This window comes from Penaeus monodon, chromosome 12, assembly GCF_015228065.2.
Source record: "Penaeus monodon isolate SGIC_2016 chromosome 12, NSTDA_Pmon_1, whole genome shotgun sequence".
Classification (NCBI taxonomy): Eukaryota; Metazoa; Arthropoda; class Malacostraca; order Decapoda; family Penaeidae; genus Penaeus; species Penaeus monodon.
In genome coordinates, this window is record NC_051397.1 from 35,197,815 (window position 1) to 35,218,421 (window position 20,607).

Below are 20,607 nucleotides of genomic sequence, written 5' to 3' on the forward strand. Positions count from 1 at the left end.
GTATGTATATATATATATACAAAGAATATATGATTGATGTATAAATAACTGTATATTCATATCCTTCCCCCAACACTATTTCACATCATCAAGGTCTGACCCAGAGCATGATCAGCAATTGACAGCAATAGGTCTATATAGTTATTAGTGCACTGAAATCCCCAAATGGTGATGTCTAATGATGGCTAAGCTCATCATTCGACATCATAATTATCATCATAAATTTACTTGTGTATAACACCTGCAAAAGAACATTTATTCAGCCAATATTTATTAAAGGTTAAGTAAAAGACAAATTTCTCCAATAAAATATGTTCAGTCTTTGTACATACAAGTTTTCTGTTTACAGTGTAATAATTACAATTTAGCCCTAAGAGTATGTTGCACACAAACATGGTATGTCCAATAGCCAAGGTTAATGCATTGGCTTCCTACAGCACAAATCCAAAAGGAGGATATTGGTATGTTCAACAATCAATGACTTTGACCTAAAATAATAGATTTCAATAAAGCCTAAATGTCATTATTCACAAACAGGGAACAAGTCATATTTTCATATACACAGCTCAAAGAAATTGATTGCGACATTCGGTCAAAGGGCATACTTTTTTCTTTTTTCTCTCTTTTTTTTTCTTTTTTTTTTTTTTAGTAACCCTAATATAGTTACCACCGAAGTACTTAAAGGTAACAGATAGGTCAATAATCTCACGGGAAATGAGGTTCTTTAGGAAGAAAAAGGAAGACATGGGAAAGTCTGGGATGATTCTTTTATGGCTCATGCTAGTCAGGAAAATGTCTTCTGCATCGTCGCCTCGCTGGATCCAGAAACTGAACAAACCTTGAAGGCCACAATTGAAATTTAGTTGCGCCAGGAAACGTTACCCAAAGAAACCTTAGCATGAGCCTTTACAAATAAATCACTTTTGGGGAGGGACTTGCTTTCAATTGAATTTATCATATACTAAACAATACATTTCTCGAGAGCTTTGTGACAGTATGGCAACGAGGGCAGTAGAAAATCCACTGAATAATAAATTATCTATTTGATCATGGAATTGACTTCAATCTTGTTTCTGTATGATGAAAAAAGTAATCTTCATATCATGGAACTAATTACACAGACAGAAAATATATTTACAAAATTCATTAGACACTGTATACAGTTATCACAAGAACACTTTGAAATTAAAAGTCCAATTAATGTTACATAAAAAATATCTACAATGCTGTATTAGTTAATCTATATATATTTAACAATCAACACAAAAGCATCTCTTGCCTTTTCGCCATATGTCACTTTGGCACAAATTTTGAAGTTTTACATAAGGTTCAGTATATTTATGGGCGGTTTAAATATATCTTCAACATCGATGTCAACTTACATACTGGCACAGACATTCACCTCTCAGTCTCGTGTCCTCAGTGCATTACTCAACCTCATATAATTCGTCAATATTTGTATGCAGTTTCTTTAGTAATTACAGGTGACAAAACCAGCAACTCTGAACCTACACAAATACAAGATCAAAATGGAACTTTAACTTTCCGATAATTCATTAATAAGATCACTAAAACACTTTGAATCTTAAGCACAATTAAGCCATTTCATTTATGAGTTTTGCCATTGGAAATCCAAACCTAAATATCTTTTAAATAAGCAAGATTTTATTGACAGGTTCCCTCAAGTTCCCTCAAACATCTTACCATTCAAAGACAATTAACGCTTTTGAATATTGTTCATAATTGCTGACATCTTGACACCTCCTTAACATTCACTTCAGAATCACTTTGTACAAGTTTATTTATGAGGACTAGACAGTTAGATTGTTCTATAATGTCTCTGAGATAAGAATCCCATCTATGAATACCGTGATAAAAAAAAAAGTAATTATAATAAACCATGAAACGTAATTTCTCTCTCATTTTATCCAATGCACGTTATGTACTTCAAATCTCAAAAAAGCACAAGAGTCTTCCTATGTATATATAATCTATATAAATTTTTCATACATATCTAAATTTTCAAATAGGTACTTTTAGTTTGCTGACAGAGCATATTTCACTGAACTGGAAAAGACAATGGGCATTCATAAAAAATTTATATATCTCTCTGAAATGAATATATAAGCAGAACATGCATGCAATATCCCCTATTTTAAATGTCTTATACCTTTCATGACCACAGTACTCTAAGGCAAAATGAGACCAGCAGCATATAAATGAATCTTCAAGATGAAACTCACACAAGATGAAACAGAAAATGATTACCCTTTTTTTTAAGTTTCTGCCTTGTTTCTAGCTCATGGATAGTATTGCTGGGCATCTGAAAACTTCCTGAATAATTATAAACTCTCACCTTCATGTCATAATACAATATTATTCAAAATGAATATATATTATTGTAAATATAATAACTATTCATATATTTCTTCTTCCTGTGTATTCTATAATTCATTTCAATCAACTCAAACTCTTTTCAATAACAAATACCGCTCGGTCTCACAGATTATCAACAAAATAGTTATATCACTCAATCTTATCAAATGCATTTCCATAAAATTCTTCCCTATTAAAGTGTCTGGGATACTTAAACTTGAGCAGACATTAATGCTGTATCTTAGAGATACACAGTATGTTAACTTCTACAATGGTACGGCTTGCCTGACCCTATCAGCACAGAGTAGTGGAATCTACATTCTTCATTAAATGTAAATTTCCAAGTCACATTCGCTGATTGGTTATGAGAATTGTTTGTAAGACCTGTATATCTACCTATAGCACAAAGAATACAGTAGCCAGTTTGGACACTGTTTTTGATTTCATGGATGTGCAGTGAAAAACAAGCTCTTATGGTGCATGGACAATAATGGCAAAGTGATAAGTATTGGGCGGTAAGTTAACATACATGAACAGATAACAAGTATAATACATGCAATAAACATTCTAAAACACAACAGGATCACTCTCACTGTGTTTGAGTATGTAGTTGAGTCTACTGCTCACCCCTTGATTTTCCATCAGATTAGGAAAAGAAGTTCTTATTCTTGAGATTTGATGATGTAATTTTAAATTTTTTTTTGAGTTTTTGCTCTTGTTGCTGATAGGAAGATTTCAACTTGAACAAAATAATAATCCTCCGTATCTCTTCTCTTCATAATATTAATGGGGAAAGCAAGATGGTGTGGAGTATATAGGTGGCAAAGCTGCTGATCTTTTGGATTTTTCCTATGCAAATGTTCACTTTATATTTGCATGGGAATATTTTAGCCCACCTCTCTACTGGAAATTTATAAGAAAAAAAAAAATCACTAAAATAATCAACAGAAATAAAATTGTTACAAAGTCTGGCAAAAGCAAAAGTGCTCCTATATACCACAGGTTGCCATCACACCCATTCACCCACTACCTTTAAAACACAGTGCTACACAATCTGAAAGAAGCAACTGGCTCCAGATCCTCCTTACATATGCAAACTGAGTATTGAAACTGAGATGTATTGAGCATTAGGAAGTGTGTATCTGGAACTCTCACCACATGAACAATATCTTGGCACAGAACTGGAGAGACATAGCCAGCACTGAATAACTTCAAAACAATCATTCTTTTCCCAACATGTAGCAGAGCCCCTTAACCTTCTGTTTTGTTTCAGAGCCTTAGCAGTGTGGAGGTCAATCCAACTGCAAGCTTGTATTGAGATTCTATTAATAAGTAAATTCTCTGTAACAGTCCTTTTTGTACAAAATCAACATCTATGTGTCAAGGGATGTGGCATCTATATGGCTTTCTCTGCCAAACAAATAAAAATATCAAGCTGTATAGAGGTAACATCTGAAGCTCTTTCATTATCCCCGTGGTTCAAAATAACTTCAACATGGCATCATGACCTATGGTGGGTATTGCACTGGGAATAGCAACAAGCAATAGTAACATCAGACACATTGCTGGTAAACCAACCAAAACCTTGCCACCACACTTTATCCTTGTTGATTTGAATTACACTACTAATTTCCAGAATGTCATGTTTTAACAGCATTAAAGTAAGTGAGCAGCAAACTTCTGGGTAAAATCACAGTCCTAGCAATTCACAAAACAAACAGAAACTCAATTCTCACACACAATTTCAGTAAAAGATCTGAATTTCAGGTGTTTATTTTGGTATTTTTTGAGATTTCTTTCTCCACCACATCCCAAGATAGATTGGAATAGTTTATTTTTGCCTTCTGAAGACTTCTTTATCTTAATGGGGAAAACCACATATTTTCTGTTTTTGTTTTTCAGTTTAACAACTCTATCCATATATACACCAACTTAACATAACTAATACCATCACATACTGCTGGGCAAACACCACTACCGGGATCATATCTTTGTACTTTCTAAAGGTGTACCACGTAGGTAACTGAGGGATCAAGAATTAGTAACACCACCATGATTTGCACTAAAATCCTCCCCCCCAATTAACAATGCTACACAAAATAATAGACGCACATATTGGCTGCTTCTCATCATCTTATGCTCCAGAATATTGAGTGAACCACTGCATTCATAAATACTTGGTAACACACAATAAATGTGCTTTTACATATATCATTTAATATCCAGTATTATGGAAGTCTGTTAAGTAAGTTTCTCAGAGTAAAGGAAACTTTGCCTTTGGGCTTTGCCTCAGGAAGAGTCTTACACATAACTGAATTATTTTATGACTTCTATATGTTCTTCAAGCCAAATATATTGAATAACAGTGGACTGACTTGAAACATTTCTTATGCAACAATGGAGTAAAACTTCACTAGAAATGATACATGCTCACACGGCAGTTCCTTTATGGTCTGGTGGCATTATCACTGAATATGGCTCTTTGCTCTGGGTCAGCAGCCTCTTGGGAGACATAACTACAGGATCATGGAAGGGCAATGAATCCTGAGAAACATAGCCTGAGCTTTGTTTAGAGAGTGATGGCGCTAAAGGAGGGAAGCTTCTTGCCCCGCGGTTATGAGCAATAGTTGCCTCAGATGTATTCGGCCGCGTGGATAACGTCGGCCGACCCCGGGTGCTTTCTAGCGGTGCTGAGCTCACCTCTCGACTCTCTTCAAAATCTTCTGGGGCCAACATCACAGGATTGGCCCAACGGCCCTCAGCCATGTCTCCTACAGACACATAGCCCCCACCAGCTTTTTCTGGCTCCTTGGTGGGTGAAGGCATGGACTTGGCCATGGCAAATGTAACATATGGAGATTTGTTTGTGGGTGAAGTGGTGTTGACAGGATGAGACATAGCATGTGATGGCATGGCTTGCGTGATACTTACATACCCAGGGGAGGGTCCTGGGGGTGGGCCAGGTGAGCCCCTAGCACCTACACGGCAATATGTACCAGGGGGTAAATCTTCATCTGGTGTACTTATAGATTTATTATAAGTAAGTGGAAGTGCTGAAAGGGATGACTGCCTCTTCATGACACCAAGCTCTTCACCTCCATAGTAGCCATGAGCCTGCGACATGGTATCCCTTGCTCCTCCATCCGGCTGCGCAACTGCAACATACCCAGTATTGAGTCGTTGCAAAGATCCAGTCTTCATGTAGGGTGACATTTCAGAAGTGGGCATCTTCTTAAGAGGGAAATTATGTCTAGAGTAAACTGGGAAGCCGCCTGGCCGACTGTCATGCGGAAGGGTGACGTTGCCTAACATCTCTAGGGGGAGGTTTACACCTTCTGCATCCTGGTCAGGCATACTAATGTAACCTGTTGAGGCTCTCCTTGCTCCCAAAGGCTGGTGAGATGGTGTTCCCAAGGCTAGGCTGGAGGTGGACTGCTGAAGAGACAGCCCATCTTCCATGGACCCCACTGGAAGATTTGGCACTGAAGACACAGACACATATCCCGCACTAGTAATCTGCAAAAACAATTACATCAAGACAGTTACTAAGATGACACAAAATGACAATAAAAAACTACATTCCTTTTTTATTACAGGTGTGTGGCAGCACATGCTGAGAGAAGTATCACAAAGTTAATGCTACCTTACAGTGCTATGTCCAATTTGACTTACATTTTGGGGCAATCCTGGGCGGACATATGGAGGAACTGGGGTTCGGAGCCTCAGAGAGCCTGACTCCCAGTTCTTGGACTCAGGTGGAAAGCCAACCTCCTACAAATGGATAATTTCCACATCAGACATGTTATCCTTAACATTACACTGTGGCAGGCCAACTAGAATCGCTCTACATAATCTTTTTCAGCTCACAATCTTTACTGTCATTCATATGAAATGTGAATCTCAAGTATCTCATATGATAGACATACTACCTTAATTATCCATAAATACAATCAAGAAAAGTTTGATTCCAGGAGTTCCTCTTAGCAAGGAAAATGTCAAAAAATGAAAATCCCCTTTACCGTTCCAGTCCCAGAGTCCGAAGACTGGGGAACACGATGGCTGCCAGAGGAGGAGTCCGACTCACTGCCAGTCGAACACCCCGAGGAGTCCACCTGATCGTTCTCTGAAGTGCCAGAGTCCCCTGATGGATTGCGGCTCTGACGGGCCTTGTCTGGTATCAGCTGGAAATGGAATGAAGTCTTAACCAAAGCCTTTTCATGCAACACTGTACAATACTTATTCACATGCTATGTGAAAAAAAAAAAAGAAAAAAATAAAGAAAGAAATCATAACGTTAGGTACAGGACACTCCTTGTTTACAGTCTCGTTGAAGGTCAGTAAATATGACAAAATAAAATGTTACCTTCAAAAGTTGATTGTTGAGTCTTGCAATACGAAAACCAATTTGAGACTTGAATCCATGCATCCCATATTGACCCTTAAAATATGTTAATAAATTCTTTAAAAATTGTAAAATAAGATATATTTTTGGATTTTTTCACCATGAAAATGCAGCTTTTATTACAAAGCAAGAGCAAAGCTTATTTGCTAGGCATAAGAGGTGTCATATAATTTTGGAAGACAATAATTCAACTTTAAACTACTGTCAAAAACATAAATCTTTATATATGTACAAGATTTTTTTTTTCTTTTTTCTTTTAGACGTATACAGTGGGAGAGATAAAAGATATCATCTATGGAAAAAAAATTTCACTTTTTCAATGCCGGTGAATGACTGGGATCAATCTGCACAATTCAATTAGAAGGAGGTGTAAGTCGAGCTTTCTTGAGATCAGAGATTAGTACCTGATAGTCTGACTCTAGCATTAAGCTTTAAGATATTCACCTTGATAATCAATTAGTTATCAAACTAGAGCACTAGAGTTGTGTTTAATCAACACATGTAATTCAACAATGTGTCACAATACTGATTTGTAGCACGTAAATTAGTTGCTCTCGTTAAATCTTTGGGTTATTCCCCAAGGTTTAATGAGAGCAAGGGTTTTTATGAGCAATTTCTTTTTAAGCAGTGGATACATCTGCTGGGGTACATTTTAAATGAACTTCTTTCTGCATTCATCTGCTTTTTCTTCAGTCTGTTCTAAGAAAATCTTTAAAGCGACCATCTATAACTTCCATCTTCGGAGAATTTTCCGCAAGGCATAAGATGCAACATAGCGGCTTGTGAAATGTGGCCAATCTAGTCCTATAAAGTCCTATTTCATGGAGTCACTTCTTTCCTCATTGCTAATTATTTGCAACACACACATTTCATCAACGTGTCACAATAATGACTTGTGTCATATAAATTCTTATATAATCTAATGCTCTCATTAATCTTTTGTGGTAATCCCAAACCTGTCTCCAAATTTGTGATCTTAAAATTGTCATATAATGTTTATGTATTAAGCATAATCATATTACTTCTTACTCCCAGTTGCTTCTTTAATTATTGTCTTGTATAAAAAGAGCATTAGTAATGTATATAATTGCCTATAATGAATAACAGAAAATGTGATGAAGGGGAATGCTTACATACATATTAGTAGTACTTTGACTACTTTGATAATTCAGTATAAGCATAGAGGTTTTAACTTGAAGCATTTACTTTGCTAACCCATATCCAACGGGCATGGCATGTACGTACATACCATGCTCACAGTTATTGTACTTTATTAATTGTCTTTACACACAGATGACTCCACTTGTATTAAGTCACCAATGAGCCAATTATGAGTACTGCCTGTATCACCACTTTACCCTTTTACTTGATTTTTGAAAATATTTTACGTCATCTTATATTGCTGTTACTTATGTCTTTAACATTATAGTAATTATAATGTCTGTGATAAAATACACCATCGATATTCATAGCATTAGTAAAAAAAAAACATTTTTCCCACTAATGCAAGGAAAGGTGAAATCAGGTAAGGTCACAAGGTCTACTAACTGACTCCTCTGTGGCTAAGCACTAACACAGCCATCTATGTGCAAAGACATTCCACAAAAAAAAATAATAATAATAAAAAAAATTAAAAAATAAAAAATTCACAGCATTTTCCCAGAGGCATTAAATTAATTAAAATGTAGCCTTTAAACTAACATGCGTGTGCTTTTTGGGTTATTTGGGTCCATGTGTATGTTTTGTAATATGGTTTTATGTGTGATGTGTAATGTATGTATGTGTGTGTGTGTGTGTGTGTGTGTGTGTGTGTGTGTGTGTGTGTGTGTGTGTGTGTGTGTGTGTGTGTGTGTGTTTGTTTATCTTATGGTAATTAAGAAAGGTCTTACACTTATGTGCAACTTAGACTAAGGAACATGAGCACCAGCAAGTGTGGATATGTGTATGTATGCTTTTATATTCATGCTAAGCCCTTAAGCATGTATATTTTGCCCGAGTGTTATGGCGTGAAGTTACTGGACAGCTGGTCCTTTCCTCGACTCAGTAAACCTCTTAACCAACTTTAGCACTCTTTGAAAATGAACAAGCTTAAGTAAGAGTACTTCTAAACACTTACAAGGTAGGTCTGCCATGGGTACGAAGATGAATATAAAGTGTTAGTTTACCGAGTATACATTGTGGACCTAATATCTGATGTGATCACTATTTCATGTATTAATGTATAATACTAATGCTAAAAATACAAAAGTATTACAGTAAAACTCCATCGTTTCAGTTTTTGCTGTATACTATATGATATTCACTCCCTATAAAAATATAGTAAAGTAGGCATATATAGCGTTTATGTATAGCATATATACGTAACTGTGTTTATGTTTATGGACTGTATGTTATATGTAGGAATAAATATTTGAATTGTGTGTGTGTATGTCCTTATGTACATGCTCGTACACATAAGTGAATACAGACACACATTCTTATATGCATGTACACTATGTATGATTTGTCTGCATGTATGTATGTACAAATGTATGTAAGTATGTCTGTGCATATACAAGTATAAGCATATGTAAGTAGATATCTATCTACATATGTATGTATATGAGTATACAAGTCAATATACATATACATGTACATATACTTAATACATATATGTTTACATATATATACATATATTTAATACATATATATACATATACATATGCATATGCAATACATATACATATATGCATATTCATATACACATACACATATGTATATGCATGTATACATACACATACATACACTTGTTATATGATCAATAAGAGAGAAAGGAGATCAGGAGGAAGACAGGACAGTCCCTAAAATTTTTCTTTGTTTGCAGTTCCAAAACATATGGAATACCTTATATTCAGTTGCACCACACTTCCACCATCAAAAAAATCTGTGAAGCCTAAGTTACCTTCTGTGCTAAGATATGCCTTTCAATGTAATCCATTGCTCTGCTGCGAAGAGCTGCTGAGGCATTCTCCTGATGGACACTCTGTCCTTGTCCAGGACCTCTATCCATCTATTTAACTACTATCTACCTCTACTTATCTATTTATCTTTTATCTATTTACCTTTTATCTATTCACCTTTCTTCTATTTATCTTTCATCTATCTCCTTTATCTATTTATCCATCTATCTATCCATATCTCTCTCGCTCTCTCTCTATCTATCTATTACCAGTCTACATATACACACATAAACCACCACTACCCCCCATTGACCTAATCATCCCTCACCCACCCCACTCTCACCCCACCCACCTCCTGTTCCTCGGGGTTCGAGAAGGGCGTGGCTGTCTTCACCGGGATCCTGGTGTCAGCTCCGCCCCAGTCGTCGATGACCTGGTTCTGCACGATCTTGTAGTTGGAGTGGAGGTTATCGTGGGCGGGCAGGCTGGGTCCCTGGAAAGGCCGAGTGGGCGTGAGATGGGCGGCTTGGAAAGGCTGTGGAAAGGGTGTGGAATGGGTGTGGAATGGTTGTGGAATAGGCATCAAATGAGTCTGGAATGGGCGTGGCATGGGCGTAATGGGCGTGGCACGGGTGAGGAATGGGCGTGGAATGGGCGTCAAATGAGTTTTTTAAGGGCGTGGCATGGGCGTGGAAGGGGCAAGGAATAAGGGTCGTTACAAGGGTCCGGGTGAAATGGGGCTGTTGGAGGTGGGAGGCTAATGATGTTTTTATGAGTGTTTGGGATGATGGACTGGATGATGAGGGAGGGGGGGTGGGGTGGGGGTGGGGGTGGGGGGCGTAGTGTGGTGTGATATGGTGGTGGTATAGTGTGATGGTGATGTGGTGTGTTTTGTGATTGTGTGGTGTGGTTATGGTGTGATTTGATGTAATGTGTGGTATGGTGTGGTTTGGTGATGGCGAAGTGGCGTGATGTAATGTGTGGTGGTGTGGTACGGTGTGATGTGATGTGATGTGGTATTTTATGGTATAGTGTAGTGATGGATGATTAATCACATAACAAAGAGCGATATTTCCCCAACACGCAATGTCATTGAACATCTTGTGATACAAAGGAAAAAAAAATTCAGTCCTTAACGAAAACGGAGCTAAACTTACGAGACCCGTAGGTAGATCCAGCTCACGGTTCCACTCAAACAAGAACAATTTCACTTTCCTGTTGAATAAAAGAGAGAAAAACAATATTTATATATGTACATAAATATGTCAAATTCATTTTCAAAAAGCCATGAAGATTTTGTCACAGCAATAGAAACATATACACGCAAGGGTACATTATACATGCCATTCCTTGTAACCATTCTTAAGATAAACATTTTCTTCTGCCAGAGCAAACTCATACATTCAAACAAGTATGACTAGTTGCCGCCGGCAATCTTCTCTATTCATCTTCCCCTTTACTCGTGTGTGTTTTCTTCATTCCTCTCATTCTTAAACCCTACACACGTCTTATTAAAATAACAAGTCTAGGAACCAAGATTTGACATCATCCAATAACTTGATGAAGCCGACTGTCACTGTCCTTAAGTGCATAACGAGCTTCGTGTGATTGCGTGTGGTTCGCTTCCTCCACGCGATCCTGAAGTACCTGGCAATGATCCCAGGATGAACCATTATCATCAACCAAAACATCTACAAGGATCTCGTGAGAAACTCTTTTTAATTCCGCCGCGCGCTTCTCGGAAACGCCTTGACCGCATCATGTTCTGTTGACATATATATATCTCTCTGGCGACGGGGTCTGAAGGGGCCCACTGCTCGAGCCAGATGTTCCGGACCGCCCCTATGCTGGACACGTGGCCCTCAAGCCCATTCACCACATGTGGCGGTTAGGGAGGAACTCGTTTTTCGTTCACACTTACTTTTGTCCAAAGGAGCCGATGGCGACGAGGAAGACGGTGGCGATGATACACACAACGGCGATGATGAGGATCAGCCACCACTGCATGGTGCCTGAGGAGAAGAAAAGAAGAACTGGTTACCACCTTCCTTTGTTTAGAAAAAAAGAAAACGCGTGGTTAATCAAAAACGCACTGCTATATAAGGATGGTGTGATTAATGCGGCAAGTGATACCCGTCTTCTTGGAAACATTAATGCCACATACGTTCTCCCTGGGACCAAATGCGTGAAAACCTACTACCTATAACTTACAATTCCATGTGACAACAAGGGCAAAATGAAACCCTCTTTGCTACAGATACGAACGCAATCCTGATAAAGGCCGACTGAATGCCCAGCCTCTGAATGAAGTCCTTGTGACTCCATCCGGCGAGAGGAAACCCCGCTAATATTCCCCTCAGGAGCGCCGTTCAAAGAACCCATTCGCGGAACCGCCCCGGAGCGAAAGGGGAAACCTCAGGCCCTCAGCCCCTCTCTCGGAACTAAAGCCACAAACGCTCGTCACGTCAGGCCGGCCAGGAGCTCGAGCCCTCCACGAGGAGCCTCCCAGATGGCGACGCCGACCGGTGATCTCAACGGCCGCGGCGGAGGAAAATGCGACGAAAGAAGCAGTTCGAAACAAAGGCAGCTCGCGGTGCGCGCCGGGGAGCCGGATGGCCCGGGGATTCAACAAACAAAACGGCCTCCATCTCCTCCGCGGTGGGAGGCAGAGGCTCCGAGAAATACGATTTAGACAGGATGCCCGCTGCCGCCCACAGCCCAAGAACAAAGCGGGAAGCGGAGGCTTTGGACACGAACAGCACCTGAGGTTTCTTTTGTCCGTGTCCATGATGTCGCCCTGACGGCTTTATCAGCGCCGCTTCACGCCGTCATCCTTCATGGAAAGCGAACACCTGCGGCAACTCCCTCTCGCCGACACCGCCGCCCCTGCCTCCCTCCGCAGCCTCCAGGGCGAGGGGCTTAATGCCTCAAAAAATACACTTTGCAATGCCACATCACGCAACGATGTGTACTAAAGCTCCGAAGATAACTGTCCGTTTCACAGACAGAAAATTGTATCTACAAGTATATATATGTAGCATACATAATTACTACAAGTACCCATGTATATGAAACACATACATACGCACAAACCCACACAAACAAAAACTCTTTCGAAGCGCAGCCCAACACTCTCCGCGTCCGCCATTTTGGAAAGTTTCCGGTAAGGACCAGCATGTCGTGGCGAAGGAATTAAGGCTAAGTCATTCGGCCTTGGCTCCTTTCTTCGTAACATTCTCTCTCCCTTTTGAACAAACCCTTGAACAACGAACGTCGCATGTTGACGTTCCTTTGTTAAATCAAGTGTGAGAAATGGACTCGGTGATTAAGTGCCGAGAATGATTTGAAGTTGTAGTCGGCTGAGAAGTCCTAAATCATTTCATTTGGAAAATATCACACCTCAAAATAAAATGGTTGGTAAATAATACTCAAAAGCCTTCTCGGGTATAAAAAAAATCCTTCACAAGAATAAAAACCCTTTCTTAATCCCCATCCCTACCTCCGTTCTTTCAAAAGAAACGCACACATCCACACACACACACACACACACACACACACACACACACACACACACACACACACACACACACACACACACACACACACACACACACACACACACACAAAGAAAAACCTTCCCAAAGAACACGGGATTCGTCCAACCCCTTCCTGCCTTCACACACCCTCCACGTCAAAATAAACACCGCCTGACGAAGACCAACACGGAGGCGGAGGCAGGGACCCCGTACCGCCCTCCGCCCCTTGAGGAATCGGCGCGGTCGTCATATTTCGCAGAACGGCGGACAGGCGTGGTAATGAGAAAGAACATAGCGAAATTTAGATGGATGGTGAAAAAAAAGAGAGAAAAAAGAAGGGGAAGAAAAAACGAGGGGAAAAAAAAAAGTTTCAAGAGTTTGAATTCCGCGGCTAAAAGGAAGACACAAACTTTGGATGATGTTATCAGTCGCGGATGATGTGCACTATGCCATCCATTATAACCGGCTATGAGTACACGTCGGCGAGGAGATTAATGAGCCCGTAGTGCAGGAAGGGTCGGCACTGCTCTCTCGCCCTTCTGCAGAACACACATGTACAGTGAACAAAATGTATTGCATACCACAGCCCTGAGTAAGGAGCATGACCGCGAATGAACGAAGAGTGAAATTTCAGAAGGCAACCTATGAGTGATATCATATGCAGTATTTCATAACAGCGTCGTTCAAGCATTGCATGACTAAATTTTCTTTGCTACTTAACTCCTCGTAAGCTCGTCTCAGAGAATCCCATGAAAAAAATATGAGGATTTGTCTTTTTATGCTCCTAAATCTCATTCCTCCTAATTTTCTCCTTTGCTGATATCTTGCTCTTTCTTTTTTTCCTATCAAATAACACATCTGAAATGTAAAAAAAAAAAATAAAAAAAAAATCCATGCCTGAAGATCAAACTCGTTAAATTCTTTTATCCTGCCTTCGTTCTACGAAATCAGTCAAATGTTCCGCCTTACTACCCATTATGACCAATCACATTGAAGGGTTCCACGAATAGCCAATTACCAGACGCTAACAATGAAAGCCCCGCCCCTTTGTATTCCAACAGCCAATCACCGAAAAGATTCTATGAAGGGCCATTTGTACGCAGACGTTACATATGGGAATACATGTCCAAATATTTGTTTTTTCTTGTATGAAATACCATTAATGACATCTTACAGGTTTCTCTTCAGTAAACAAAGAATTCCCTTTCAGTGAAAAGCAGCACCACACCAAAAAAAAAAGTCGACACGCATGAAATTTTAAGCCAGTTATCTTCTCATATTTACACCGGAAGTTCTAGTATAGATTGCACTATTTTCCCGGATTTCTGCGTCGTAAATCCAATGCAGTGTGTGTATGTGTGTGTATGTGTGTGTATGTGTGTGTATGTGTGTGTGTGTGTGTGTGTGTGTGTGTGTGTGTGTGTGTGTGTGTGTGTGTGTGTGTGTGTGTGTGTGTGTGTGTGTGTGTGTGTGTGTGTGTGTGTGTGTGTGTGTGTGTGTGCATAGATAAACAGGAGAGGCATGCAAGAGTAAGAACCAAAGGAAGAAGAGGATGGATGGTCTGCGCAGATATAACAGAGAGAGAGAGAGATAGAAGAGCCGATTAAATCTAAGAATCAAGGAAGAGGCATCGGGGGAGGTCTACGCAAGATGAAGAACCTAAGAAAAGCATCCTAAGAAAATCATCGAAGGCCTAGGTAAGACTGAAAAGCCATGGGAAGAGAGACAGGCAGATCTTCGCGTGACCAAGAGCCAAAGGAGAGGTATGGAAGACCTGCAGGACTATGAGCCCAATGGGAGGTCTCCATCCTCGTTCCCACTTTCAGGAGGAGCGAATGCCTCTTGCCCAAAGATCTAAACAAAGAACCTGTGTTACAACAATGGAGGCCGAAGAGGCGGAAAATATCAAGTAAAAGCAAAAAGGGCGTCATATTCCTGGATCTGTGCACATGGACGGCGACTAAATTCCCTGAAAATACGGTCATTGTCGAGGCAGGAAACAAGATAAGGCAACAAAGGGATTACGGGACGCACACAGTCGACGGCCACAATGGCGGACTGCTGCTCGGTTAGACCCCGTTTGCCAGTCGTCTTTCGGCTCGCCCGTAGATGGGGCGCCGTTCGTGGTAAGATCACAAGGGGAATAGGTTCTCGGAAATCTTAAATGTTGCCTGATGAGGGCTAAATAAAGCACAATGAATAAAAAGTGCAAGCGGAGGCTGCACCGTATCAGAGTATCAAATGCTAATGTCTGCCAAGCGCGGGGCATTGTTGGACCAACGGAACAATGTGACGCCCAGGTCCCCAAAGGGTTGCCAATGTCAGTGTAGACCTTCAGCTTATCAGTTATTGCTGACGTACCCCACAGCCTTGCACCTGCAGGTCAACACATCAGCATTGTTTTCAGTAAACTTCAGCCTTCCATTCGATCCCGAAGAAAAACCAGAAGGAAATAAAATCTTCGACGTCCTGGAGATCCCGACAAAAGACCCGCTCTTGGTAATACTGTTGCCACCTTCTCGGAATAATCCTGAGGTGAGAATGACGGCGGCGTAACTAAATACCACACACGTGGCCTCCTAAAAATACCATTAACCCGTACATTATAACATAACCTTTCCTTTTCCTCGACGTTTAACAACATTAGAGGAGAAGGTGGGGGGTAGGGGATGCGATGACGAGGGGCAACGTCCTCTCTATTATACGAGCCGTCGCTGCGCCCCGCCGACTAAAATTTATTAAGCGAACGAACTGTGATAATTGATGAGTGCGTAGCCAGCAGGCGCGGTAAACAGACTCGGGAGGAAGGGACGAACGCCGACTTCTTCGCCTCGTCCTCGCTCAAGCAGACTCCGCACCGGCCGCCATAATCCTCTTTCCGTGAACCGCCCGCCGCCATCTTGAAAGGGCAGCCCATGTCGCTAATCTTATTTTCATTTAATTCATACTTAACCTTCTCAGCTGACTGGTTCTCGGAACTTATCATGCGGAGGGAGCGGCGAAGGAAGGGTCGAAATAAGCTGCGCTCGTGGCCCCTACTCAAACTTTCCTGTGGCGTCGAGTGCCCGGATGGAGTCGGAAGGCCCTCGCGGCGTACAGACTGGAGTGGTAGTCATTAATACTTTCTTCCGTCCTCTTTTCCCTCCCTTCTCGATTCCCTCCCATCCCTTCTCTTCCTGTACCCTCTCCTCCCCCTTTCCCTCCCATCCCCCATCCCTTCTCTTCCATTCCATTCCCCATCCCCTTCCCTCCCCGCTCCCTCCCCCTTTCCTCCCCCTCCCCCTCTCTCCACTCCCGCTGATTTCACAGAATCGCCCGCGGCACCTCCTGGTGACGGTAATAGACCATATCTTTCCCGCCCCGCCTTGCGACTGCAATTAATCACCGCACAGTCTACATTCCTCGCTGGCCTTGAGTAATGGCGGACGGTGAGTACCAAGGGTTAAAATATGGGAATAAAGGGGCGGGGTTGACTTTCAGGAAAAGCTGTTATGTTTGCTCTCCGCGGTCGTTATAACCGATTTGACGATTTATCCGACATTACGGTAGCTATTTCTCAATATTACTGGCATTTAATGAAACTCCATCACGATAAAAACGTATTACGACGTGTAAATAAATAAGAGAAAGACGGACAAGAAAGTGAATGAATGGGTATAGGAATGATGAAGGAGAGGGAGAGGGAGAGGGAAATGGAAAGGATAGGAGAAAAGAGAACGTGAAAGGAGAGAGGGAGGGAGAGGGAGAGAGAGAGAGAGAGAGAGAGAGAGAGAGAGAGAGAGAGAGAGAGAGAGAAAAAGGGAGAAAAACAGATAGAGGGAGATTCGCACCCCCTATTAATCTAGCGACGCCCCCACTCCGCCTGAATAACAAAATAACAACCTCTACAAGTCCTGATTCCCAGAAGATATCCAGCGCCCTCGCCGCCGCCGCCACTCGCGACGCCGTGCCCACTACGTGCCCCATTCCACACGCCAGAAGAAGTGGGCAAAAATATCAGCTGCGCATTCTTATTGCTGACGAAATCATATCTGACAGAGAGAGAGTGAGGGGAGGGGAAAGGGGGAAAAATGAGGGGGCGAAGGAGGGGAAAGGGAGGGAGAGAAGGAGGTTAGAGGGCGAGGGAAAGAGAGGGAGGAAGGAGGAACTCTATAGGTTTTCGAAGAAGATGACAAAGAAACGTAAATAAAAGAGTAAGGGGGAAGGTTACGGAGAGAAACAGCGAGGATATGCTGGCTTGTCTTTACACACATGCGTACATGATATCCCCGCTGCACACATACATTTTATATAATACTCATGCATAATGTATGCGGGTAAGCGCGCCAATGCGAGAGAAAGAGAGAGAGAGAGAGAGAGAGAGAGAGAGAGAGAGAGAGAGAGAGAGAGAGAGAGAGAGAGAGAGAGAGAGAGAGAGAGAGAGAGAGAGAGAGAGAGAGAGAGAGAGAGAGAGAGAGAGAGAGAGAGAGAGAGAGAGAGAATGTATACACATATTCAATTAAACACCTTTTTTTTCCTTTTTTCTTTCTTTCTTTATAGACAGAGATAGGCAAATACCAATGGAAAGAAAAAAACAAAGAGCGACTGCAGTTACTAGGTATCCTTTCCCTCATCCAGAAAAACACACACACACACACACACACATATATATATTATAGCAACATAAATTCCATGGATGCTAAAACCTGCCTCGCATGTTACCAAGAGAAAACCAGGGAACTTTTTTTTTCTCATATATTAACGCACAGCTACTTGAACAAACCACACCATAACGCAGTGCAGAACAAAGACCAAAAACCACAATAATAGATAAATATATGAATAAATAAATGCAGATAAAATAAAACAGAAACAGAATTTTAAAATAATAATAATAATAATAATATGCACTTTTTTCAAGCCCAAAAATGGCGACCTTCCACCCGGGCTTAACATGAACATGCGGCGGCGGCGCGGACAGACCCCAGACTCGTCGTAGGGAAGGAAGCCTGGCGTGAGCGGTAGTAGCCGTGCCCCTGCAGGTCTTCCAGGAACGTCCTCCATTACGTTAAGCGCGCAAGGGGCCCTAAAGACACGACCACGGAGGGGCAGCGGCGACGACTCTCCTCGCCTGATGATTTGCCGCCAATTTCGAAGTTTCAAAAAGTCGGCCGCAACGGGTTCGTTCTTTCTTTCTCTCTTTCTTCTTTTTTTTCTCTCTTTTCTCGTTTTCCTTCTCTTTCTCCCTCTTTCTTTCTTCCTCCTTCCCTCCCTCCCAATCCCAACTCCTCCTTTCCTTCTCGTTTTCTTACGCCCTTTTTTTCGTATTTCCTCTCCTCGCCCGCGTTACACGCCCTTCCGACAACCCGTCCTTTTATCTATCCTTACCCTTCCTCTTTCTTATCTTTCTTCATTCTCCTTCCTCCCACACAAAGGCAATAGGGGGGGGGGGAGATTCTTCGGCTCGCCCAACGCCCTTTTTTGTTTAATTCAACCGAACTCAGCGATCAGCCAGGCGTCGACAGATTTAGATTAAAAATGAATATATATATACATATATATTATATATATATATATATATATTATATATATATAATTTTATATTATATAGTATCATATAAAGAGAGAGAAGAAGAGAGAAGAGAGGAGAGAGAGAGAGAGAGCGAGAGAGAGAGAGAGAGACGAGAGAGAGAGACGAGACAGACAGAGATCAGCAGACGGACAGAACAGAGACAGAGACAGAGACAGAGACAGAGACAGAGACAGAGACAGAGACAGAGACAGATACAGAACAGACAGACAAGAACAGCAGATAGAGAGAGAGAGAGAGAGAGAGAGAGAGAGAGAGAGAGAGAGAGAGAGAGAAGAGAGAGAGAGAAGAGACAGAGACGAGAGAGAGGAAAGGAGAGACAAGACAGACAGAGACAGAGACAGAGACAGAGACAGAGACAGAGACAGAAAGCGAGCAAGCAAGCAAGAAGGACAGAGAGACAGATAGAGAAGAGAGAGAGAAAGACAGAGACCGATAAAGAGTGAACCATCGAGAGACAGACAGACAGACAGAATTCCATCTCTGAATGCACAGCGCTCAAGCGGAGGTCACAGAATACACGGGGAGGTCGTGTTCCCGCCAGAAGAGGGCTGTAAACAAGACACTTCCAAGAATTATTCTCGTTTGCACATCTCTCATCTGCTCTCTCTTGTGGTCCGTTCTTCTCGCAAGTAAAAGGGCCTCAGAAATCTGTCTCTTTTACCTCTCTCTCTTTCTCTTTCTCTCTACTCTTTCCTCTCTCTCTCTCTCTCTCTCTCTCTCTCTCTCTCTCTCTCCTCTTCTCTCCCTCTCTCTCTCCTCTCTCTCTTTCTCTGGTGGTAGTGTGGAGTTAGGAGGAGTGAGTATGGTGGAGGTAGTACGAACTTAGAAACGAGGGGAGATTATGAAATGGAGGAGGAGGAGAGAGGGAGAGGGGGAGGAGGGGAGGAGAGGAGGAGAGAGGAGGAGAGAGGAGGAGAGGAGGAGGAGGAGGAGGAGGAGGAGAGAGAGAGAGAGAGAGAGAGAGAGAGAGAGAGAGAGAGAGAGAGTGAGAGAGAGAGAGAGGGAGGGAGAGCGAGAAAGAGAGGGAGGGAGAGCGAGAAAGAAAGAGAAAGAGAGAGAGAAAGATACTCGAGGGCAGAGTGTAACCTAACCGGATGTACCAGTGATTTCCCCGAACAGTAGAAGAGAAGAAGGAGGGGAGAGAGAGAGAGAGGGGGGGGAGGGGGGAGAGAAAGAGATGATAACGAGAACTAAAATCTAGTGAAACTTGAGAACAAACTTCAGCACAAACGCACTCACAATCACCTACAAATCAAATCAACTTCGTGAGCGTCTGTCTTGGTAAAATCAAATCTGTCGCGCCTTCTTGAGAGACGCTTTGCTGTTCCCAACCGCAACCGAGGTAAGTTTAGACGAAATTCCCGGGAAAAGCAGACACTTGAGAGAGTTAGATGAAATATCAGCGATAATAATTCCCCCCCCCCTTTTTCTACATTTTCGAAGCCGATGTCAACTTTCGCTGCCAAACTCCGTAACTCTATCATCTCCCATTTTCTGTATTCAAAACCTTACTAAGAAACCGGGATTCTTTTTTTGAGTGAGAAATCTGGAGGGCGAGAGGGTAGATAAAAAAAAAAAAAAAAAAAAAAAAAAACGATTCTTTTTCGCTTGGGAGGAAAAAATCTACACTCAATCCTCTTAACATTTAGATTTAAGATGTCGTTTCCCTACCGTTCAACTCGCGGGGTAAAAATGAGAAAAAATCAAAATACGGCCGTGAGCACTGGAGCTCGCGATCACGCCTCACCTCAAAACAGTACCTGAGATTGGCGGTTCTTAGGC

General features: G+C 41.7%; 1 protein-coding gene across 1 annotated transcript in view; it reads right to left on the reverse strand.

Moving 5' to 3' along the window:
• Window positions 1-296: 296 nt before the first annotated feature.
• The window catches only part of LOC119579687, a 104,425-nt gene continuing 84,114 nt past the window's right edge, over window positions 297-20,607 (reverse strand). Inside the window, exons 20-25 of the mRNA XM_037927597.1 lie at window positions 11,639-11,729; window positions 10,875-10,932; window positions 10,070-10,210; window positions 6,396-6,557; window positions 6,049-6,147; window positions 297-5,892 (exon numbers count right to left, since the gene is read on the reverse strand). Of these exons, the coding sequence (XP_037783525.1) occupies window positions 4,807-5,892; window positions 6,049-6,147; window positions 6,396-6,557; window positions 10,070-10,210; window positions 10,875-10,932; window positions 11,639-11,729 (1,637 nt within the window). The 3' untranslated portion in view covers window positions 297-4,806. The remainder of the gene's footprint in view (window positions 5,893-6,048; window positions 6,148-6,395; window positions 6,558-10,069; window positions 10,211-10,874; window positions 10,933-11,638; window positions 11,730-20,607) is intronic.